Source organism: Opisthocomus hoazin, chromosome 1 (assembly GCF_030867145.1).
Source record: "Opisthocomus hoazin isolate bOpiHoa1 chromosome 1, bOpiHoa1.hap1, whole genome shotgun sequence".
Taxonomy (NCBI): domain Eukaryota; kingdom Metazoa; phylum Chordata; class Aves; order Opisthocomiformes; family Opisthocomidae; genus Opisthocomus; species Opisthocomus hoazin.
The window spans coordinates 141,496,031-141,521,335 of record NC_134414.1 but is presented as its reverse complement, the minus strand read 5'-3'; the positions used below and the strand labels follow the sequence as shown (position 1 = coordinate 141,521,335).

Sequence of the window (25,305 nt, the reverse complement as noted above, 5' to 3'; positions counted from 1 at the left end):
TCTGCCCTCTTTTAGTTTACAGCCGTTCCCCCTTGTCCTATCACTACACACCCTTGTGAAAAGTCCCTCTCCATCCTTCCTGTAGGCCCCTTCAGGTACTGGAAGGCTGCTGTAAGGTCACCCCGGAGCCTTCTCTTCTCCAGGCTGAACAGCCCCAACTCTCTTAGCCTGTCCTCGTAGGAGAGGTGCTCCAGCCCTCTGATCATCTTCGTGGCCCTCCTCTGGACCTGCTCCAACACATCCATGTCCTTCTTATGCTGGGGGCTCCAGAGCAGGACTCCAGGTGGGGTCTCACCAGAGCAGAGCAGAGGAGTAGAATCCCCTCCGTCGACCTGCTGGCCACGCTTCTCTTGATGCAGCCCAGGATACAGTTGGCAACCCTTCTGTTAGTTCCCGAAGGATGCCCCGTTAGCAGTAACAGATGCTCCGAAAGCCCACTGAATGGTACGCTTGTGGAAGAAGCTTCCTTCACACGGGTCACCGATCATCTAGATCATCTCGGGTAGAGTCACTTCGAAAGCACACGCCTGGTATTAGCAAAACACATGGCTACCGCCTCAGCATCTCGGGTACTGCAGGTCTGCCAACCCAGTTTAAAACACCGGTAAAAAGTTAACCCTACTCTTATGCTACTTTTTACTGGGACGTGTGACTGCTCCCTGCCCTGCTCTGACCACACGCTGGGCCAGACAACCCAAAGAGCCACTCTCCCAACCGAAATAATTCAGAGACCTCGATTCCTCCCCAGACGCGGTGTTCTCTGCACAGCACCCCGACAGTAAGGCAGACAAAGCGGTTTGGGGATTTCCCCCTCACACTGCAAGGCTGAGAAATGGCCCGCGCCTACCCTGGCTCTCCAACGCGCCAGAAGCGAGCGGGGCCACTTCCACCATATATTTATTCAACACATCTGGCGGGGCCGGGCCTGGCCTGGCCAGACGGGTCTTGGCGCTCCGGACGGAGGCCGGCAGCCCTCGCCCGCCATTGACGCCCAGCCCTCCGGCTGAGGGTGAGGGAAGGCGCCAAGTCCACCGGCGGCCGCTCCCCGAAATCTCGCGAGAAGCGTCTGGCCGTTCGGGGGCTGGTGGCGGGGCGGTGCTAGCGAGGGGGGGCGGCAGTGAGCCCTCCCCCGGGGCCGGCGGGACGGGGCCGTCTTCCCTCACCTCAGCTCACCTCCTGCATGCCGCCGGTGCCGGGGGCGCTCTGGAGCGGGGCCCGGGCCGCCCGCCATGGCCGAGGCAGGAGCGGGAAGCGCCGAGGGGGCCGAGGAGGAGCGGCGGGCTGCTGAAGGTGGGGGAGGGTGTGTGTGTGAGGAGGCCGTTGAGGGGGGGGGTATGAGGGACGATCGTGGGTACGGGGAGGGGGAGAGTGTCCGTCGCCCGCCCGCCCGCCCGCCTCCCGGGTGCGGGACGAGACGACGCGGCGAGGCTGGCGCGGCGAGCTGGGGTGCTCGTCTCCCGGTGGTGCGCGGCCGCCCGCAGGGCCCAGCCGTGCTGGGGGGGTGCGGCGGTCCGGCCGCCGTCCCCGCACCGCTCTCTGGCCGCGGGGGTTTCCGTGCCCCGCGCTGTCGCTGGCCCCGAGCCCCACCCGGGCGCTGCCGGTGCGTTTCTCCCGCTGAGGCCCGTGGGGGGGATGCTCCACAGCGGCGTTATCCTCTGCGCTGACAGGACCCAGGGAGGCTGTGGAGTTTCCTTCTCTGGAGATACTCAGGACCCACCTGGACGTGGTCCTGTGCAGCCTGCTGTAGGTGACCCTGCTTCGGCAGGGGGGTTGGACTATGTGACCCACAGAGGTCCCTTCCAACACCGAACATTCTGTGATGCTGTGAATCAACCCCGAGTGTGATGTTCCCGCTGTGCTGGCTGCTGAGTACGGTTACAGCTGTGCCATCCTGCTGGCGTGATGCGGCCAGACGTGTTTTGGTTGCTTTAACCAACAATGTAGTACGCTGCTTCTGATACACACTTAGCCAGTTTATGTGTTTCTAACAAGCTAGTACGTTTTTTTTGCAGTTAAACGTATTTTAGTGTTTTAGGTATAGTGATTTTGGCTGTGTGTGTGCATGCCCACGCTTGTGTGGTGACCAAGGTTTGTTGTTCCTTCCTTGTTCTTAACCGTAAGTTTCTGGTACTAAAACAGGGCTGGTTGTGAACCCCCGGCGGTTCATGCTCCTCCTGCTTTGAAACAAGTATGTTGCTTCCCCTCCCTGGGGAGAAACAGTGTTTTGCACAGGGTTTTGAGAAACAGATGTGAGCAAACCTTTCTGAATTCATCATTGCAGTTTGGTTTAGTTATCATCAGTTCTTCTACGTTTAGTAGGTTTTGTCGTTTTCTAAACATGTGTTGTTTCGTGAGTGTTTGCAGGTAGATGGGGATCCTGGTTGTCCAGAATAATTGGCATTTCTCTGTCTCTGCTGCTTGGTTGTTTAAATACTGGTATAATTTTGTAGCAAGTAATCTAGTGTTTGAAAACAAAGTGGGTTTTTTTGTGGTTTTTTTGTAGAGTTTTTGCAGTCTGATAAATCGTGCTTAAAACAAGGATTTATTGTTTCCACATGTCATGGTTTAACTTCAGCCAGCAGCTAAAGCACCACACAGCACCTCACTCACCCCCCCTCCAGTGGGGTGGGGGAAAGAATCAGAAGGGTAAAAGTGAGAAAGCTCTTGGGTTGAGACAAAGACAGTTTAATAGGTAAAGCAAAAGCCATGCGTGCAAGCAAAGCAAAACGGGCAATTGATCACTACTTCACCTTGACAGGCAAGTGTTCAGCCATCCCCACGAAAACAGGATTCCGTTGCGCATAATGGTTACTTGGGAAGACAAACATCAATACTCTGAATGTCCCCCCCTTCCTCCTCCTTCCCCCAGCTTTATACACTGAGTATGATATCATATGGCCCAGAATATCCCTTTGGTTGGTTGGATCACCTGTCCCAGCTGTGTCCCCTCCCAGTTTCCCATGTGCCTGGCAGGATGAGAAGCTGAGAAGGCCTTGACTGCCTAGCATCAGCTTGAAACATCAGAGTGTCATCAGCACTGTTTTCATCCCAAATCCAAACCACAGCGCTACATCAGCTACCACAAAGAAAATTAACTCTATCCCACCCAAAACCAGGACAGTATCCACCCCTTATTCCATACCATTTACGTCATGCTTAGGTCCCACGCTATCCAATACATCCTCATTAACCACCACTCTCTTCCGATCCTTTGGTAGAATCATTCCCCTAGTCAGTGGACCACCCCTGTAAAATGTCTGTGAAACATCCACAGTTGTCGACAAAATGCCCGTGACTTTGGGCTCTGTCTGTTATGGCGGTCACTCAGGACAGGAGAGGTGCCATGTTGGGTGGAGTTAGTGGGCACCAAAGCCAGCTCAGATCGAGTCACTGCGGCATTTGCACTGCTTCTTGTAAAGCTTGTCCTCCGTTGGTTCAGGTGGTTCCTACGATAGTAACTCCTGTAACGGGCAACTCAAATCATGGGTCACAACAATTTACGGTATTTGCATTACAGTCTCTACCCCTGGTCCCTTTGGGCCAGGTTGTAGAGTTTAACATTGCAATGAACTCCTCCCATGGCTCATAGCCTGTCTGACAATGAGGGGCTCCTGCTGTAGTAATTCCCATCATGTGCAACTCAAATCCTGGGTTACAACAATTTAAAGCTATTTCCATTACAATTTCCACCCCTAGTCCCTTTGGACCAGACCATAGGATTTAGCATTGTAGTGAACTCCTCTAGTTGCCCCTGCTCCGGCTTGGACTTACCCACAGATTGCAGTCCGTTAGGGGTGTCCCTGCTCCAAGGGGAGCCTGATCCAGGAGTACACCTGCCGTGGCACAAACTGATCCACAGCCACAGGCCCTTTGAGGTGCATCTGTTCCACCATGGCCTTATCCATGGGCCATGATGGTTGCAGAGATGTACCTGCTCCAGCGTGGCCTTACCCACAGCCGCAGTCCATCTGGAAGTAAACCTGCTCCAACATGGACTTACTCATGGCTGCAGTCCCTCCAAGAGTGTACTGGCTCTGTCGTGGGCTTATCCATGGCCACATGCTTTGAGGTGCTTCGGCGTGACCTCATGCACAGCCAGTGATGCTTCAAGATGTACCTGCTGCAGCATGGACTTATCCACAGCCACAGATGCTGCAAGAAGTACCTTCTCCAGCGTGGATTTATCTGTAGGCCCCAATCCCTTCAGAGGAATACCTGCTGCAGCACAGACATAACCACGGCCACAGATGCTTCAAGATGTACCATGCTCTGGCATGGGCTTGTCCATGGCCACAGACACTTTGGAGTGTCCTGCTCCTGTGTGGACTCATCCACAGGTGACAGTCCCTTTGACCTGAGTTCACACTGGGCTTCCAGCCCGTCCAGTACAGCAGCAGCGATGCCCTGGCCATCTGCCAGCCCAGGCACATCACCATTCCTGTTATCAAAATGTTCCCAGGCACAGCAGAGTAAGATGATAAGCAGTACAGCAAGCAAAAAGCAGCCACTAACGAGCACTAGACTCTAATATACAGGGAGGCAAGCAAGCCCCATGGCAAGCATAGGAGCCTGTCAATTAATAGCTGAACAGCAATAACAGCCATAAATTTGATCTAGCTCATTCCAATCAAACCTGTCGTTATCTCAAACCCTTCGAGTGCCACTCTGCGTGCCAAAAAGGGCTGTCATGGTGGGAAGTGAATCGTTGTGGATACTCTGTTGAAAATTCCATTTGGACTCCAAACCGTGGAAGTTCTGCAGCTGACTTGATGGGAATCAGCATTTTACAGTAATATGAAACAAAAACTTGCAAGAAAACTGCTACCTTTCATTCCTTTAGCAGTATATGGTTGGAGAAGTTTTTGGTTTTTTTGTTTTTTTTTAAGTAATGAACTACAATATACAATACTTTAAATTTCTATCAGGTTTGAGCCTGAAAGTGGCCGGGGAAGCAGGGTAGCCTTTCAAGGTCTTGTGTAGTATCTTTTCATTGCTAGTTACAGTCATACTTTTTAATACATTAGTAGATTTGGCCAAATATTTGGTGTTTGAAATCTATTAAGTAAATGTATTACTGAATTGGTAAGTTGTGATTCTTGACTACTCAGAAGAGTGGTGAAAATAGTAAAAATAGATGCAGAAAGTAATCAGCTGCCTATGTTAAGGTGGATTTAAATTTCTGTAATTCAAGATATTATAATTTTTTCCTTCCATCATTTTATGATGTTAAAACAAATCCAGTGTTCCTAAGTTAACCTATAAGAGTTTATTCTTTGTATAGTGTTATTCATAAGGTGGTTTTATTGCTGAAGTCTTGCTCCTGCATTATGCATGCTTACAAGATTTGGTGGAAAAGACCCCCTGTTTTAGACAGTACATTTCTACTGTTTTCACATCTTAACTCCAGTATAGGTTGTTGCCCCAACTTTCAAGGAGAGAAACTGTGGGCAATGATCTGAGTGCCAGACTTACTGTAGTCTGAAAATGCTTTTCATGGCCTATTTTAAAGCTCTAAAATAAATAAATAAAAAGAATATTTAATACAACTCTCACCCCTGTTTAGAAATATGGTTCTTTGTTTTATAGATGTTCAGATCAGCAGGACCTGTAAAGTGATGCGTATCACAGCACCTGTAATTTTCTTCCTCATACATTACTGTATGTATGTAGGATATACATACATATAAGTATATGTATGTAGAGTGAGAGTTTTCTCACTCTCTAATGAAAATTTGCAGTAAGAATTCTTGAAAATAATTTTAGAAAAATAGCTGCATAGTAAAATAAAGCAATTCACATGACCTAGAGTTATTTGAAATTATTTGACTCCGTAGTTATCCTCTGTGTGTGCTGCATGTGTAGATAGATGTATCTGTAATTGCTTAGGTAATCAGAGGCATCTTATATTGTAAAAAAAAACCAAACAATTAGTGTGTCAGTTGTGACAAAACTCAAGAATCCAACTTGACGTTTGGAGTAGTACCTCAGTTTAGAAAATTTAGGTCGCTTGCGTGCCTGGATTTGTGTGTGTGTGTGTGTGCATATCTCTGATACTTTGTATGACTGCAGTCCTACAGACTTTAGGCTGAGACCCTGAAATCAGGTGAGTACTCAGACGCTGTGTGCACATTAACGTTTAGGTTCGGAGCAATAGCGTTGTTTTGAACTGAATCCCAAGTCATCCCCGCTTACTGCTCATTGGTTTGGTTTGCAGAGCAATTTTGCTATAAATGGACTAGACTCAGAACAAACCAATCCAGAATTTTATTGTAGCAAGGTTAGTGATACTTCAGGCACACAGCAAACATACTCCAACTCCAAAGGTAAGGGACTGAACCAGGGGTTTGTTCTCAGACAGCTTTAAGACACATGCGTTGTAAGGACTTTTGGCCCAGTGAACCAGACTAAATGTGGTTTAGTGTAAACTCCCTGAACTACTTACAGATTAGAAACGGGGGCTTCTGCACCAGCTGCTTCTCTCTGCTGGCCTGTTGCTGTTGTGCTCTTGTATTTACTGCAGTAGATGTAGCCTAATAGCTTGCATGAGTAGATCTCAATTTTAATAACTCATCTAGTTAAACTAAAGAACCCTTATGTGCCACTTTAGCTCCAGTCACTTCTAACATAACTTTGACTTCTTTAACCTTGTCAGAGCTTGAATTTCTAGCTAAAACTTTTCGTGCTTGCCAGGGACATACATTTGGAAAATACACATTTTAATAGTCTGATTATTCAGAAATTCTAAGAAATTTTTTTCAAACCTTTGGAAAAATGTTTCTGTGGTCTTAGAAACTTCAGTTCAAAGCAGCTTCTTTCTTTTCCTTTCCTTCTGCCAGAAAGTGTTTCAAAATTGGTAGCTGGATTGAAAGCGCCTGCTTATTCTTAGAAAGGTTGTGTCAGTGTTGCCACATTGTTAACTTCAGCAGCTGCAGAACTGCAACATGGAAAGTTATTTTCTAAGTCTGGTCTATATTTATAAAACCTCTGTGTGGCACACTCTTCATAGTCGGTGAATAAATGTACTTATTCATTGACATTTTATTTCAAGCATATTTTACTGTATTATTCTGATAGATGGAATTAGATGGTCTTTTATAAACGTTTTAGTTTCGGCTGCCGCCGGCAACGAAAGCGCCACGCGGCCGCCCCTCCCCCCGCCGGGGTGCGGAGGAGAATGGAAAGAAAGAGGCAGAAACTGGTGGGTCGGGATAAGGGCAGTTTAACAGAACAGCAAACAGAGGGAACAGTAACAATAACGATACAGATAAGGAGAAAACACGACAAAACAGACCGCACAACAGACCCGCTCTCTCGGACCGCACCGCCGCTGTGCGCTCCCGAGCTGCGAATGAGTCCCCGCCGCGCCGCCCCCCCCACCAGAACGCCCCATGACGGCACATGGTACGGAATACCCGGCTCTGTTTGGCCAGGTTGGGGTTGGGTCAGCCCACCCGGCTGTGCCCCTTCCTGGAGTCCGGTGAAAATTAACCCTGTCCTGGCCAAACCCAGGACAATAAACTGGCTAAATAAGGACTGACTGACAGTTTTTGTGTTCATTTATTGACACCTGCATGACTTGTATTTTTGTGCTGGCTTTTGGAGTGCTTATGTGTATCTTGTATGATTTCCTTTAGATGATTCTAAGAAGTCAAAATAATGTTTCAGTACTAAGTAGTACTTTAGGAAAGTGTAGGAGGAGTAAACCTAGCCAGAAAAGCTAACCTTTCATAGGAGAGCGAGTGGGTCGTGAGGTGGTAGTGCACATTTAAGGCAACAATTTTGAAAGTCTGTCTTGGGCTTAAACTTGTTGCATGTGACACAAACAGGTGCTGTCTGTGGCTGTTATATTTTAAGAATTGCATGATAGTTGTATAGCCACCCTTGGGTGGGATTCATCTCACTTCTCGTTAGATGTCTACAGAGTACATGTCCAAGTCTGAGCTAGTTACTTTGGTCTTTGTATAGTTACTGAATAGAGATAGGCACGCGTGGACCGTATTTCATCTAACCAGCTACAGGAATCTATTTTAGATTGCGATGAATCACTCTAGAAATGTTGTATTTCATCTAGCTAACTGTAGAAATCTATTTTCGGTTGAGATGAATCAGCCTAGAAATGTCTTCTTCCCTCCAAGAGGGACTACAATGGCTGGTTCAGATGTGGAGATCTGTATTTGTTCAGATGAACCTCACCTTTTATGGTTTGGCCATAAGCCTTTTCTAATAGATTGTGTTTGTTTGGGAACTGAAAACCTTAAAATTGTTAGTGGAGAAAACATCTCAGGAATGTGGCATATGTTTTGATAATATTATTGTCAGTAATTGGAAAAATGTAGAAAGCCTCCCAAGCCTTGTTTCTTCATGCATTGCCTGTGATTTATACAGAACCTTTGCTGAACATAGGAATACAGTTGATTTCGTATGTATTTACTTCGTATCCCACCCCCAAACATGAGCTAGTTTCATGTAGCTCATTTGCAGTTGTTCAATTCCTTGCCACTCCCCTTGGGGACTGTAATTTTTTTTTTTCTTGTAGAAAAACATGAGATAGGTTATAGTCCAGTAGGGTATAGTCTTGATGTTGATGTGATGGGAACTGTATAGATTGAAAACCATTCCTTAACTACTGTGTTTGCCTGATGATGAAATACACTAGAGGTAGTGTTAAAATAGTAGGTTTTCATTTTTAATACACTTACTGGGAATGAGCTATTTTTCATACGATGTGTTTGTCTTTGGATGGTTTTTGCTTTTTTTGCAGAGAGAATGATTACAGTGAGGTTTTTTCAGTATCACCGTCATCTGTCCTGAAGTGTAATACTCTTTTAAAATATTTTTAATATAGATAAGCATATATGCTTAATACTGAGAGCCAAACAGGTCATAGACAGACATATGTGTTTGAGGAGCGATTCACTTACCATTAAAATTCTGTTATCAGTATGCCAGGGCATTAGCTAAACTTTGACAGGAACAGTAATAATTTTTTTTAAAAGTGTCATTTCTCAGTTGGAATTTTATTTGACTTGCAAACCAGACTAGTGTAAGTAATAGCCTTTGGAGTGGTAAACCAAAATACCTCTTGTTGAAATAAACTGTTTCTAGTAGTTTAAAAATTGACTAATGATTTAGGTTTTCCAGGAAGATAAACTTGTAATAAAGAATGGTCTTTCTGGATATTATTTTTAATGAAGCAAGAGTGCTATGAAATTAGGAAACTAAATTTAGTTTTGCTTCATATGTTCTATGGGGTGTTTGTTTTTGTTGTTAATGGTATGAAAATATTCACAGAAATTGGAAGTATAGGAAATGCAGACAGGTGCACAAGTGAAAGTCAAGAATCCAGCTTTTTCCTATCATAGAAACACATCCCGGTTATTGGGGTGCATTCTAGCTCGTTCTCTTTGTGAACCTAGAGATTTTTACATTCTTTATCTGTTTCTCCCTAAGTGGTATAGCCAGAGAAGAACAGAAATCTTTAATCACAGACTACATGTGGTTAAGACACTCTTCGGGGAGAGAGTAAGCACCTTGGAATCACCTAGTATCATAGTGATAGCTGTTATAAAGCCCGAAGATTATTTTAAAGCACTCGTACTGACTTCTCAAAGCTGACTGAGCTTCATGAACTGCTTCTGTCTGCTTCTTGTTCAGTGAATAGTAGGTGTTAAAAAGATTTACTCTCATCTGTTAAATTCCAAATAATTACTTTTCTACTAAATTTGATAGTTCTGAAGCTTTAAATTTATTTCCCTATTTGTTTTCTTTTGCCGGGTTTTGGGGGTTTTTGTTTTGGGGTTTTTTTTGAGAATCTTAGAGAATACGCGTAAAGAATATATGCTGCGTGCTGTACATGTCAGGCATCAATGCAGATTCTTAACCTTGTATTTTGTCTAAGATCAACCAGCTATCTTTAGTTTATAGTTAGATAAATTATAGTTAGATGGCATTTACCATGGTATTTAGTTTGTCACGATGATAGCATTTAGGATTCAAATTATCACCTAAAAATTGTAGCGTGGAAGTTCTTAATAGGTCATGGTTGCTGATAATCTAGACATTTTTGGTTTTCTTAGTTAAGAAAAAAGTAAAGGGTGTTGTTAGGAAATGTAGAGGAGATAAGTGCAGTATTCAGAATCTAATGCTTGATGGTGAGAAAAAAATAATAGTTGTTTTGAAAATATGAAGGATAAATTGGAAAACCTGTAAGTGATGCATTTTGTTTTGTTTCTTTAAAAGGAAGTGTTTAGAAAGCAGGCTGGCCATCTGTGTGCAAAGGAGTATTTAGGTCAGTGGGTCTGTTCTGTCCTGCTTTGTTACAGGACGAAAGGATCCGTTGTGCTGAAGGCGTTCTTGTCTTCGATACATGTAGGTTTCTGTTTAGTAAGTACTTTTGCATGAATAGTCATGAAATATGATTATCCTTCAATAACTTAATCTAGTAATTATAGTCTTCTATTACCTAACTGAATTATAACTACTCTTTATATATAAAGAGTTCATTTCAAATTGTTGGAGGGTTTTTGTTTGTTTTATAATTGCACCAGTTTATAGTAGAAATATAAAATGAGACTATTATGAAGTGATAACTAATCATAAAAATATTTAAAATGTCTACCATTTGTGCCCTTGTAGTATTTATGATTAAATTTATTTTGATATATTTTTTAAAACCTCTAACTTGAATCATGTTGTGTGTTTGAAGTAGCCGAATTTTCTTTCTGGTGCAGATGCCCAAAGGCTGTTACTTATTTGTCAAGTATTTATTGATTCTTTGAGTTTCCACCTCTTTTTTTTTGAACTTCCTGTGTGACTGAATGAGTTAAAGAGCTTGCTAAAATAAAATGGGCTGACTTTGTGTCGTCTGACTTGGTAGAGAGACAATTAGTGGAAGACCAGGCAAGCTGTTCTTCAAGTATTAGCCTATTTTCATTTAACTCTCCAGTATAATATTACAACAGAAAAATGAGAACCTAGGAGGTGGTTTTTCTGGTGTAAGATGTGCTTACACCTAAGAAGAAAAAAACCCATACACTGTGTATCATTTTTTTTTACACACTTCCACCTATCATTTACAGACAGCGCAGATGCTAAAAAAACCCGCCAAAACCTCACAATGAAGTATCCAGTTTTTTCTTCCTGCTGGATTTTGACAGTACTCATCTTGGTTGTTGCCTACTGCTAAAGGCAGGAGATGCTTACTTCCTTAAATGACCTCTCTCAATCCCTCATCTGTCCCTTTGTGGAGTTAATTCTTTATCGTTTCTAGATGTATCACATAGGATACTTTCCTCGCTATCACAGGAAGCATAAAGGAATGCCTACATTTTCTGAAACAGAGTTAATTCTGATTATGTACCTAAACATCAACTGGGTGATTCTTTGTGACAGCTTTGCATTGAGGTATAAAAGAAGTGCAACAGTGCTTAGATTCCTGGAGACAGTTTTGCTTTCCCAGTAGGTTGCTAGGATTATTTTGGCTTGTGACTTCTCTTCTGTCCCTCCCAGAAACAAAGCAGTTTTCCTTGAGAGGAGAATTGTGAAGGGAACTTTGAGGTAGCACTTGACAAGCGTTCAAGACTCTTCGGATTTACATGAGTGGCTTTATGTGTACATGTAGATTTTATATCAGAAACATAGTTATGACATTTCATCTTTTATATGTCCAGCCTTTTTTAAAAATATGTTTTTTAAGTTGGATTTATTGTTAGTTGCAGTATTTTGATCTGCTAGCTAATGCTACATTTTGTGATTTTTGCAGCAGGATGTTTTAGGTGCTGGGACATTGAAGCGTATTCTGCTAAGATAGCGTGAGGAAGAAAATAGGTGTATTTTATATTGCATTGCTGTGTTGATGAGATCATTACAGGACTGTGTCAGCAGTGTGCTCTTTCCTGTACTTAGGTTGTAGCAGGGCAACCTTGATGTTTTTGGTGTCAGAGGCATAGAAGCTACCCACGGACATTTTTACTTTCTGAATGAAAATCAGAATGGATACATGATGATATAGCTGTTACTGGATACTAAGCTTTTTTTTTTCCTCATTCACAGATAATTTCTCAATAGATGGAAGCCTATGCATTGCTTCTGGAGTCCCCAGCCTCATGAATCCAGTAACTAAGACTGCTGCTGCCACTTCTTGCAATACTTCTGTGGCTGAGATTCCAAGGAAGCGCAAAGGAAGTGATTCTGATAACCAGTAAGTAATGTGTCTCAATGTAAATTTGAGGCATTTATCTGTTATTTATGCAACATGGTAATTAGTCCTCTTTCCTTTATTTATTACCATTATTTATTACAGTTTATTCCAAATGCATTCTTTGACAGTTGTTAAAAATAGAAAAAATAATCCTTAAGTCAAAGAGATATATGTAGGATTCTATAATGCCATTTCCTGGCCTGAAATGTCTGGGTAATGTGTCTCTAACGCTGAAATTTCAATCCCAACTATTTTTTCTTTTTTTTTTTTTCTTTTTTTTTTTTTCCCCTCTTCTTTGCCTGGTAGTAAGGGCAGGTTCTCTTTGCAGCAAATTGTTATTAAGTTGCTTGAAGTCTCACAAGTGCACACTAGACTATCACCTTAAACCATGAAATGGGATTACTAGTTAAGCTCTTTGATCTAGAACTGCAGAATCACAACTGCTTCTTCAGTGACCAGGGCAGCTATTTACTTAAATGTCCAGACAGACCTGTGACTTAAAAATGAGGACTGTCCTACAGTAGTACTCAAGTCTAAGTGAGTCATGCTTGACTACTGAGATGATACTGTTAACTGTTTTCTCCTGTTTTATGACTGCCAAATGGATGTCAGTTAATCAAATAACAATTTACATAGAAAAATGTTTTTGTTTTTTTTAAAAAGTGATCTATTCAGAGCTATATTAATTAGCCAGAAGTAAGGGACACAGATCAGCCTGCAGATCTAGTGCATTAGAAGTATCTCCAAACTAGTGTGGAAAATCCACCTTTAAAAAAGGTGTGACATAGAGAATTTACATATATTTGTGATTATTAAAGCAATTCTCTTTAGTCCTTGCTCCTTCCATATATAGTCCATTGATCTATGGAATGTAGCCACACTGTGGATGTTGATATAATTGTCAACTTGGAGATTCAAGTGTATGTTGTAGGTCACTGAAAACTCTAGAAGTACGTTAGTTTCTGAAAAAAACAGTCTCCATTCTTTTTCAGTAGTACGTGTCCAAGGTGAAATACTAATTGAAAAAGTATTGTTTTATAAGAACTAGTAATTAGCTTCCAAAAACTAGTGTTCTTGCTGAAAATAACTAATCAAGTCGGTTTCCACTAAAATTTTTTTGTGACTATTTTTCATTTGGTGTATCAAGTCACTTTGGGCTTCAAATTACATTTTGGTTATTTTATTACCTGTTTCTGCAGGGATACAGTTGAAGTTGATGGTGATCCTCAGAAAAGGTACATTCTATAAATGTATCCATTTCTGTTTTCAGTGCTATAAATGTGTCACGTTTTCCTGTTTGGCTAGATGAACTGTGTGGTTTGCTTAAAGAAATGCTTTGTCTGAGGGCAGATGTTTGTACAGCACGAGGTGATAAACACGTAGCTAATTAAGAGGATGGACAGTTCCATCCAATATTAAGGTTTTCTGATGTTTCTTTCAAAGAAGACACTCTGGCTTGCTTATGACTTTACCAGACTTGTTAGTATTGAAGTTAAGGTAAGAATGGGAATAAATGAAAAGTAACAGCTAAATAAGAAGACTGGGAGGTGCAGGAAAGGTCTCATACTCTTCCAGGACTGGTGCAGGTAAACATTTTTTGTTTGTTTGTTTTAACCTCGTCAGGTGCTTTTAAAAATAAAACTGCCACAACTATGTTAAAATAATGGTATTACAAGGTGACAAACCAGAGTTAAGATTGGCTGTGCAACAGAAGTAAGCCCGTTGTCTGTATATGTTATGGGATATTTATTAATTACATGAATACTCTGTTGTGATTTCTTTTTCTGCACCTGAATGCCTTACTTAGAAAATACATTTGTTTATACGTAGCTGTGCAGTATTCTTTTTTTATCCTTGTAGTCAGTGTTTGGTGCGTGGCTTATTGGGTGGTATAAAAATCTTTCTTTGGGGATAAATTGTTTATTTCTTTGTGGATTTTCCTGTGGCGCTCATGATGGAAAAGTTTTAATAAAATATTCATCTTCTGTCTTTAAAACCTCTGCTTTCATTTGAGAAGAAATGGGGAAGTATGTTTAATAAATGAATTGAGAAAATAAAGGAAAAGGTGGTATTCTTTATTTTTTCCTGAATCGTATAGATTCTGTTCTTTTTGGTATCAATGAAGTATACCTACATTACAGCTACAAGGTAGAATTTCACCCCCTGTTCACGTAGTCCAGGTAGTTTTAACCTAGCTATTCATATCAGTAACAACACATCTGTTAGGACAGAGGCTGTATAAATCCATTGAAGGCTGGGACTGATTGCTTTTGCAGGGAATTTGTTCTACTTTCTTCCCCAGGAGTTGCTCCTGAGGGAGAAGGAGAGTTAGTTAATAGGCCACATGATGCATTGCATTTGGTTTGGCTCCCCCTTACCTCTCCATTTAGGGTCAGACAAAGTAACTTCTGTTGGAGTTCATAGTATATGTGCATTTATGGTAAAAGTTTCTCTTGAAAAGAAATGAAAATATTATTTATTGCTAACTCATATAAATCTGAAACAGTTTCACTGAAGAGAAGTCCTAAGGTCTTGTGAGCCCAGCCTGCTCCTGTATCTGGGTTTATCAGACCGTCTAGAAGATTCCTGGGTTCCAGTGAAATCCCAGGTGAAAGGGCTGGGTCTCGGAATCGTGTGTTAATTTGGCTCTGGCTGCTGGATCCTTGCCAGGGTCAGTGCTTAGTTACAGGTGGAAGCAGCTTTTGGGGTCTTTCCTAAAGCTGTAATCTCCAACTGTCCTTCTACTTCCTACTTCTGTTTCCTCTTAGGAAACAGCTGCGGACTGAGTGGCCTGTCTGCTTATAATCCTTCTGCTACAACATAGGCCTCTGCTCAAATGGTCATAGGCTAGCAGGTCTCTCCTCTGGAGTGGAGATTAGAGTACTGCATGAGAAGTTTCCACAGCTGAATTTAAAAAAGCTGAAGAACTGCTGTAGAAAGATTAAAAATATTTGTACCATTTTTTCTTTTAAAGAAAATAATAACCAGTATTAGTATGGGAGCTGCCTTTCTGCAAGTACCGAACCGTTCATACTGAATTGTCAAGATACTTGTTAGGCCACGTTCTGAAGTTCTCAATAGATGGTGGTGAAGAATCCAGTGATCTTAGGGAAGAAAAAAGATCATTGCCCTTGTTTGAATCATCCTTTATGTTTTGCTCCTGCCAAGTATTTGTTGTGATACAGGCACTGTAATTGTCTTTCATTTACAATTTTATTACTGAGACTTTCCAGTCATTGCTGTATGGTATGAGAAAATAGTTAAGTTTTACCTTTTTTGACCATCAGCAATTAAAGTGTGTTTTAGGCCCAGTCTAGGCTAGGGTTGCTTTTTTTGTCTTTTGACAATAGGATTTTGTAATTAAAAACACTAATAGATTATCTGTCTTGTAAAATTTTAAATATAAAAAACAAGCGAGCCTGGACTTAGGTTATTTGAATGTTCCATTAATTTTGTTTCCTCTAGGGTAGAAATAGCTCTGTAATTATGAAATATCCCCATAATATGTTCACGTAACTATGGATATTGGAAGTTACGCTTTGGTCTCTTTCAATTATGCATCACTTGCTAGATCATGTTTGTATTAGGAATTTTTGTGGGTTTGCTTTTTTTAGAGCCATAGTAAACTTGTAGTGTTTTGTATATCTTCTTGAATTCTGGGAGGAAAGAAGCGTGTAGTATCAAATATGCAATGTAAAACTCTGTATCTTGTTTTCTGTAGGAGTGAAGATGAAGAACATGTTAAAATAAAAGATTTCAGGTACTAATTTTCAGTAAAAGTACATTCTGCTAGTAAATATTAGGATTCACAATAGTAAAATATGGGTTTGAGGGTATTGTTCATTAAAACTGTCAAATATTTAACAGTAAACTTACCCTGTTTCCCCCTAAATGTATAGTAAGTTTTAGAGCCTCCTTGAGGATTTTATTTTCTACTAATTTTAATGAAAGTTGTGTTGCAGACTGTCTCAGATGCTTTAACAAAAACCTGAGGTTAGAATTTTCAAGGTGAGAATTAAATGCAGTACACTCAAATCATGTATAAAGGGAGGAGGTGATCCTCAGTCTGTATGGATTTGACAGCTGTTTTTTCTAGATTTGTCTACACTTGAAGGTATTTAAAATTTATCCCACATGAAGATGGATTCAGCTAAAGCATGGCAAAGAATTCTTGTTCTGGAACAAGTGTTTTTATAGGCAATTACTCAACGTTTGCCGTTGCGCTTTGAATTCTCATCTTACCTGAATGCAAATGGAAATTCACATGAGGCACTTGTAAGATTTGAAATGCTGTGTGACTGAATGCAGCCATGATTCATCCAGACAAATATTTTAAACTATAGACAAGCCACTTGGTAAAACTAGAGCTGTTTTATAAAGTTGTTTTAAAAATAAGTGTCTTTAATTTGTCATGTGAGCAGAGATGTCAAAGCAGAAATACATAATCCACTCTGCTGTCAAAAGCACTGTTTATACAGTAGACTGACTAATAATTATGAGATGTTCTTGTAATTTAAATTAAAGGGAAGAAATGATTGTTCCAAAATATATTTATTTTTTTATTTAACTCCAAAGTTCATTTTTCTTTACTGAATGTCCCAGATTGCTATACAAGATTGTGTTTTGTACATTGCTTTAATAACTTTCATGTTGTATCGTTAATTTTTTTTTTCTTTAAGTTTTGGTTCATGAGTTGGAGGAAAAAAAAATAATTAGAAGACACTCTAAAGGTTTGCTTAACAGTTATCTCCCTCCAGTGTTTCTTTTCGCAAGTTTATCAGAGAACTTGCTTTTTTCCCTCCCCTTTGTAACTGGGGAATGTAACAACAGGTTTTTTGAATCATCCAGTCATCACCTGAGTTTCTGCATCCACCTGTTTAGGTTTCTGTAACTTCTTCTTGACTCTTAGAGATGTGGAAGATTGTTCTCTTTCCCCAAATGTTTGTGTCTGTCTTCCTGAGGTTCACAGTTCAAGGAGCATACACAATATATTACTTGACTATTCCTACCTGACACAAAGGAAAAGTTGGGTGAGCCTGCAGAGCTGAGAATAACTGACAAAACTGAATTTTGAAAAAGGCTTTAGAGAGAGAAAAGTTAATTGCTTGGATGAATGACCCAGAATTATTTGTGTAGAGGAGGGATTTATTTTGGGGAAAAATAATAAAATAATGGAAGACTAGGTCTTTAAAACTGTAGTTTGTTCTTTCTCAACAGGCCAGATATAGTTAACTTTATTACCTTTCATGCTTTCTGTTACAGTATGCCTAAGAGTAAGTGTTTTGGAGATCAGTTAACCAAAACATGTTGCCCATCAGTTTGGTTAACTACCACTGTGTCTGGTCTCAATCAGAAAGGAAAATAATCTTCATTTTAACTGAGTGGCTAGCTTGTCTTCTGGGTAAGGAGGGAATAGAATGAATTAAACTTTTCTTGATCTCCTAGAGGATGTTCGAGGGGAGGAGATCAGCTAGAAAAGCTAACATACTCCATTAAAAAGAATTAAAGAAAAAGTGACCTGAGATACAAACGTATTTGTGATGTGCACTTTCATGTGCCTTAAAGAGGTTTTCAGATGAAAACTGTCCGAGAAGAGAAGCTCTCTTTCTGTGGTTGAGTTCTTGAGCAGAGGCTTACCAGGAGATGAAACCTGAGACACAAGGTATGCACAGAGGCTGAAATCCTTTCTACCACCTTACCAGGTGAATGAAGGGGAAAGCTTTCTGGAATACCTCTGGTAAAATTAGATGAGGCATAGCCTTTCCTTTTAGTTTCCAGTACATCTCCTATAAGCGCATAGAAATGTGTTGTCTGTTGCTTGTGCTGTGAATAAATGCTTGTGTTTCTGTCTGTCTTCAATCTGAGTAATTTTTAAGGTAACAAGATAACGAGAAGACATTGCTTACCTCAGATTGTTGTGACTTTGCATAAAACAGGGTTCAGAGATACCTTAGCAAGTGCTTAGAGCATTCTTTGTTTAAAAAAAAAAAAGTAGTGGAATGAATACCCCATCTTAGTTACACGGGCCAGGTAGAGATGGGGCCAGGGAGCAGAAATGTCTTCCAGTGATTACTAATGACACCAGAAGTTCTCTGGTGTACAGTAAGGTAACAAGGGTCACAAGAAGAATTTAACTGTTCGAAGTCTTCATAGCCTCTTGTTCCTGCCTCATATAGTCAAACTGTTTCTTGATATATTTTTCCCCTTAATATTTCATGTCATTATTGTGACCATTTCTGCTTTGTTCAAATGATTCCAATTCAACTGACAAATACAAGTAGTGTGTGAAAAGCTGTTTCAGTTCAGTAGTACTTCTTGTGATATGTTCCTTTCCCAAAATTGAGTTGATGAGTATTATGGGGAAAATCATGTGTTCTACATCTTTCTTAAATTATTTTTCTTCTTAGAGAGGCTCACAGTCAAACAGAGAAACGAAGAAGAGACAAAATGAATAATCTGATAGAGGAATTGTCTGCTATGATACCTCAGTGCAATCCCATGGCACGGAAGCTAGACAAGCTTACAGTGTTACGGATGGCTGTACAACACTTAAAGTCTTTAAAAGGTGGGTTTTGGGAAACTAATCCTGAAAGTCCTTGTTCTATCAGGAGTTATACGGTGCATCTTCTCTGACGTTAAATAAATCAAAGGTCATTTATTTCACATTTCCTTGCTAAATTCAGTTCTGAGCGTGTTCTTCATTTAAATTTGCATGTTTGTAGCTTCCAGAGCTGAAGTTCTTCTTTTTGCTTAGTATAGCAGGAAAAAAGCCAGCCTTCAGCGTCTGATGTTTTCTGTCTGCTAAGGGTATGCCTGATTCTTTTTAAAAATTACAGCTATCAAGCAAGTCTGTCTTGCATTATTTTCCAAGCCCCAAATTAAATGTGTCCTGTCGTCTCTGCGCTTTCCATCACACTTTCTGTAGCAGTAACACCTGTGGTGCTGTACTGATGCGAACAGCTATACTGCTAGTAGAGAAGCAAATGGTCTTCATACTCCTGTTTGTTATTCCCGCATTTGTGATTGCATCAACCCTTTGTGTCTGTTTTGGAATTTCACGTTGATCTGTTGACTTTGAAATTTGCAACCTCATGGAAACAGACCATTAAAAAAAATGCTTACCGGAAGAAACTGATGTAAGTAGTTGCAGTGGTGGGAAGCACAGAGAAATCTCTTCAGTGACAGGTTAAGTCTTTTACAGTGTAACTTCATAAAACCAAAACCGCTTGCGTAAAACTAAAGAAAAAATTGCATTTGGACATAATCATCTTTCAGACTTGTTTTTTAGTCTGCAAGAACAGTAGTCAAAAGGGATGTTGCAAGACAAAATGTACTTTAACAGAATCATTGATGACTTTGATTACCTTCAAGTCTTCAACACTATGCAGTATTAGAAAGTATCAAGAAAAGGAGTTATCAGAAGTTTATATCTGCAGTCAGCTATCAAAGTTAATCATGGATCTTGGTGAATGGTTTAGTGTCGGGATCAAAACGGGATATATTTTTTCTTCTTCTTTTGCTATTGCTAGGCTTTGGGATTTTTTTCCCTTTTTTCCTATGGTAAAAATTATATCCAGATACAAGTTGCATATCGCATGGTTTATCAGCAGCACACAAGATTTCAGGTTTTTTGGTAGCACTGTTTCAGAAGAAAAATTTGGTCAACTTTGAGCCAAGATCAAAGACTATCTGCATTGCAAAAAATACGATTATGAATAAACATATCTAATAAGAACCTGCTTAGTCTTAAGTCACAGGAGTGTAGGAAACAAATTATGCTACTAACTTGACAGTGATAGAACATAGAATAATGTAGGTTGTGAAGGATTTCAAGAGGCCCGTTGGCCCAAGCAGGCTGAGAATTTTGTGTAAAGAAGTAATGTACGAACTAGGAGGGCAGTAATTGCACTTGCAGTTTAAACAAGCATCTACAAGAAATCTTGGGCTTGAACTTTTGTATTTTAACAATATGATATGAAAACTGGACTCCATCCAGCACAGTTGTTATGTGTATTTTTAAGACAAATGCTTTAAGAAAATACAAAATACTGTGTGGAATTATAATGAATGCTGAAAGTTCAGCTGCTATTTACCTCAAACAAAATAACTGGAAAAAGTTGTAGAAATGCTTGTAATTGCTAAAAAACATTTTAGAGCACTGCCGCAGGTGCTAGAACAGTAAATGTAGTAAGTCAAGTCTCGCTATGTTTAGTGAGACATTCAATTTAACTACAATAGAGTGTTTTTTGTGTTGTTGGGTATTGAATTATTCAGATTCAGCAACTGTTAAGGATTTTGAAATAGGCCTATGGAATGTTTCTAGACACTTCAGTTCTCATAATACCATTTCTGTAGCAGTATGTTAGAGATATCTGAACAGAAGTTTCCTTAGTTTATGCTAATTAAAGGTCAAGAAAAAACTGGTTGTGTGCCTGTATTCATTACCACTATATCTTTATGAGTTTTTAATATTTTTAGAATTTAAAAATATTTTTTCTTATTCAGCTGCTGTGGTTGCAAAGAAAATTTATAAAATACAAAGCAAATATAACTATGTTAATAAAATATAACTTTTGACATTGTGTCTACAAATAATCTATTTTCTCCAGGTTCCACTAGCTCCTATACAGAAGTCCGGTATAAACCTTCATTTTTAAAGGATGATGAGGTCCGACAGTTAATCCTTAGAGTAAGTGGAAGGAAACTCTCAGTTAAATGATATGCTTATTAAAGCTTGGCATTAACTTAAGTTTTTAGTTGGAGAGTGCTTTTTTCCCCATCTTTTTCTTTAAGCAAGTGCTTTGATATATTTGATAAGCACTGGTTTATAAACTCTGTACAATATACAGATTTTTTCATAAAGGGGTACAGAAGATGATTTGTGAGCATGGCAGACAGCAGCCCTTGAAGGGATAATGAATCTGTATACAATCTGCATATTTAACACAGAGAAATTTTTATGTTAATATTGAAGTCTGCATGGAAGTACAGAGAATACTTTTAAGTATGTGTTAATATACTTGCAGTTGTTTGCTCTCCTTCATTTAAATTTTTAAAGTAGTACTTTGAAAAACATGTAGAAATAATACCCAAAAGAAAATCTTTATTCATGTTTTCACGCTTCGTCATATACTTGCACCCCTTTACCCTTTCTCATTTGCAACTATTTTCTTTTTCCTTTGCTGCAATAACAGACTTTGCCTAGATCTGTAAGATGACTCCCAAGTTAAGCTGTTTTGCAGCTGGCCACCTCTTTTCCCAAAGCTGTGTTTAATAAACTTTAGCTGTCTGTAGTTGAAGGTCTGTTTTGGTCCTTGGAATCTTAATTGCTTTTTGGTGTGATTTATAACTCAATTTAAAAAAATCAGGTTTAAAAGTGTGCTTCCTTGTAGTCCTCAATAATCATTGCATGTTTTTAAAGACAGTATCTTTATATTTTCAGGCTGCAGATGGATTCCTGTTTGTGGTTGGATGCAACAGAGGAAAAATTCTGTTTGTCTCAGAATCAGTTTGCAAAATACTTAATTATGATCAGGTGGTTATGATTGAGTTACTTCATTTGCTTTTACCTTGCGTTTTCTTAGCAATTTTTAAACTTTTACATTTTGTTGTATATTATTGAAAAACAGTCCTTGTATATCGTTTCTTGGAATTTCTTTGGTTTAACCTCCTTCAGAGTAAGGCTGAATATCATGCAACAAAATATTTGCAAGTACAGTTAGTGTTCCTGACCTGAGTAATAGCACCAGATTTCAGTTGATCATCCTTAAGAAAATTGCTAGTCTGAGAGGAAGGGATAATTTGAAGATATTCTAATTTCTGTCTGCAAGAGACTTTCTTTTAAATGGTGAAGTGATTTTAACTTGAAGGAGACTGAGACTGTGAGTTAGCTTAGCCTGTAAAATAAGAGAAGTAGCAAAAATAAAGTACCTTCAATTAGTTGACATTTAACAGCATGGGCAATTATTACTACAGATAATCAAGTCATGATAAATTCTTCATGTGTCTATGACTGCTGTTCCAAAAACAGAGGCTAAAACAATGCTTCCATCTGTCTACTTCTATAACTTTAAAACCATTTGTGCTGTGTTCATTTTCTTCGAAATGGAAGGGTAACCAATCTGGACTCCATTTTGTAGTTGTTTTTTTTTTAAATAAAACTATATCATTTTAAATTGAAGTGAAATGAATCATCTTATGCGAACCAGCATAAAGCAGGTTACCTTTTTTAAAAAAACCTTCTAAACTGAATTTACTCAAGGACTAAAAAGCACCTTTTGGAGTCTCTCACATTAGAATACCTGCTACCAGACAAAGAGGTTCAGAGAACACGACTGACTTCACCCATTAATTTAGTTCTAGATTGTGTATCCCATCCTGCAGTGTAATCTGTTTGTTACACCTATGTATTTTGACAAGGCTGCTATTGGTCTTTCTCAGTGGCACTTGGCATTTTCCCTTTGCGTTAGGGTTAGATGGGGACTGGGCAGATGAAAGAGGCTGTATGTTTATCCTGCTCTCTTAGAAGCTTTTCATTAAACCCATTTCTGACTCTGGCTTACTGGAAAGTGCTCCCCTTTCTGTATGCAGTGATCACATAGAAAGTGGCATGGGCCCAAAATGATTTCCAGTTTGAATCTAGAATACTGCTTGTCAGCACAGCTCTTTCCTACCCATTGATTTGACCCGTTGTGGTGAAGGTAAGGAATGAAAAAAACAAAACTAGCCCACTTCTGTGAGAATTCCTTCCTTTTTCAAAAGAAAGTAGTGCTGCCTACAGTAGTGCAGCAGACCAGTTACTCTGGATCAGAGTCAGCAGGTTGAATGGATCCCAGCTGGAGAGATTCCTGCAAATATCGCCTGCCACAGAGTGCTGAAGTGAGCTGACCCCTGCTCCCAGGCAGCTCCTGGCTCAGTGATGCTCTTTGGTCTGACCAAATCAGAGCTCCGAGTCATTAGCTAGCAGGAATGTTTCTTCCCATTTCCTTACCTTCCCCTCCCCAACGATCTGTGAGTGGAGTTATTTTGTGCATAACCGTCTTTGGCTAGAATTAGGAATCGTATTATGGCCATAGATAAAACATTTGGTTTTACAGAACTGTGTTTTAATATTCAACTAGATCTGCTGTTTTTCAAAGGGGAAGTAACAAATTGATTTTACTACTTTCTTTTTATAAAAATAATATTAAGTAAGGGCAAATTAAATGTGGATCAATATATTGATTTTTAGAGTAACTGTGGTATTTGACTTTTTTTTAATGGTGTAAAATGTTGTCTTTCTCAGATAAGTAATATGTGTGGAGTCCTATTCTAAAACAATGTGGTTCTTTTTTTTTGGGGTTTTGGCCGTGGGTTTTTTTTTTAATAGGCCAGTTTAATTGGACAAAGTTTGTTTGATTACTTGCATCCAAAAGATGTTGCAAAAGTTAAGGAGCAACTTTCTTCTTCGGATGTCTCTCCTAGGGAGAAGCTCGTAGATGGGAAAAGTAAGTCATATTTGAATATGCTCAGATTTTTTTAAGGGCATGTTAATGAATCCAGTTGTTATGCAGGATGCATTCATGTGTTCGTGTGTGCATGGCTGTACAAACTTGAGGTATAATTTCTATGAACCAAACATATTTTAGTGCTTATCTGCTGCTTAGAATGTGGTTACAATTTAAAAGCTAGCCCAGAAAAGAATTTATTTTTAGATAGTAAGAATGAGTGAAATTTGTATTGTTAAACATTTACCAAGATGTGTCTGACATTCTTCCTACCAGGCATACTACCTTTTTTTCTTGTATTTGATAGGTCTTGTCAATACAAAAGACCTGATGTAGTCGAACATGGGATAAAATACTTCAATATCAAGAATCACTGTCTTCTCTGAAAATGCTAAGTGTCAATCCTAATGTAACCAAATCTTATTTTGTTTACAGTTATTTCTAATATGGAAAGCCTTATGTACTATGCAGCTAATCACTGTTTTATAGCTGGCTTTTATAAGCATCTTTGCAGTTCTTCCTTGTACCAAATAGAAGTTGAAAGTTTATAAAGCATATTTATTAAAATACCATTCAAAATATCAAGAAGGGTTTAAAAAAAGTTTGCTAGTTCTTTTTAATTTTGGAATATGTGTGACAGTTGTGTTTCCTTTGCCTTATTTAAGTTATTAGACTTTTTTAATTTTTAATTGTTAGGACAAAATTTAGGCAACTAAGAAGTAAGGAGAATGTACTGGAAGCTAAAATGAAGAAAAGGCCTTGTATTGTGAGGTTTTATTGTTGGATTTTTTTTTTTTAACTCCTTTACTAAATTTTTGTAAGCTGGCTTGCAAGTACACACAGATTTTCAAGCTGGACCAGCTCGACTGAATTCTGGTGCTCGACGTTCCTTCTTCTGTCGGATAAAATGTGGTAGGACCACAGTCAAAGAAGAAAAGGAGTGCTTGCCCAACCCAAAGAAGAAAGGTATTCAAACAGTGTAAATGCAGTGGGGGCTTTCTGTCTTGAAACTTGCTACATTTAAGTTCTGAGTCAGTAGTGTGGACTTTGTAGTTATCACTGAGTTCGCAAAGTAGCTGTAGAGAAATGTAGATATGTACTGGAGACACATTTTGAAAAGCAGTCTAATTGTACTCTTTCTCCTCCCTATTCACCCCTGGAAAAGAGGGAGGGAGGAACCTGAGTTACAGTGGCTGTTTAGGAGCAGCACATGGTCTGTTGTAGTCAAATTTTAGAAGTCTCAGGGAAATTTTTGAAAACACTGGAGCAGATCAGAAGACTGAAACTAAATAACGTATGTCTGGAAGATAACTGTGTGAATAAGGCCTGCAAAATCTACTGTTTTGAAGGGAAAAAAGCAAGTAAACCAAATTTTTTCTGTTTTATTTTTATGTGGTATGTACTTTAAAAGTATACATTTTCCTTTTTTTGCTTTTAATAGTAAAGTTAATTTATCAGTGTAATTCCATTAACTTTTCCAAGAATTTTAATTTACTTAGTTTTAGTTTTAGTTTATACTGACCTGTACAGCAATATACCTGTTGAGTTATTAGTGAATGACTCTTTTTAAAATGCAGTTTCCAGCTTTTGTTTAATACCTTAGTATTGATTTTTGCAAAG

At 39.5% G+C, this 25,305-nt stretch overlaps 1 protein-coding gene across 2 annotated transcripts in view; it reads left to right on the top strand.

Annotated features, from left to right (window-relative positions):
* Window positions 1-1,120: 1,120 nt before the first annotated feature.
* The window catches only part of BMAL2 (basic helix-loop-helix ARNT like 2), a 38,964-nt gene continuing 14,779 nt past the window's right edge, over window positions 1,121-25,305 (top strand). Inside the window, exons 1-9 of one of the 2 annotated variants that reach the window (XM_075439226.1) lie at window positions 1,121-1,290; window positions 12,052-12,199; window positions 13,399-13,434; window positions 15,921-15,959; window positions 18,607-18,764; window positions 20,809-20,888; window positions 21,642-21,734; window positions 23,568-23,685; window positions 24,508-24,651. In XM_075439226.1, the coding sequence (XP_075295341.1) occupies window positions 1,230-1,290; window positions 12,052-12,199; window positions 13,399-13,434; window positions 15,921-15,959; window positions 18,607-18,764; window positions 20,809-20,888; window positions 21,642-21,734; window positions 23,568-23,685; window positions 24,508-24,651 (877 nt within the window). In that variant the 5' untranslated portion in view covers window positions 1,121-1,229. The remainder of the gene's footprint in view (window positions 1,291-12,051; window positions 12,200-13,398; window positions 13,435-15,920; window positions 15,960-18,606; window positions 18,765-20,808; window positions 20,889-21,641; window positions 21,735-23,567; window positions 23,686-24,507; window positions 24,652-25,305) is intronic. The other variant, XM_075439237.1, reaches the window with a different exon arrangement.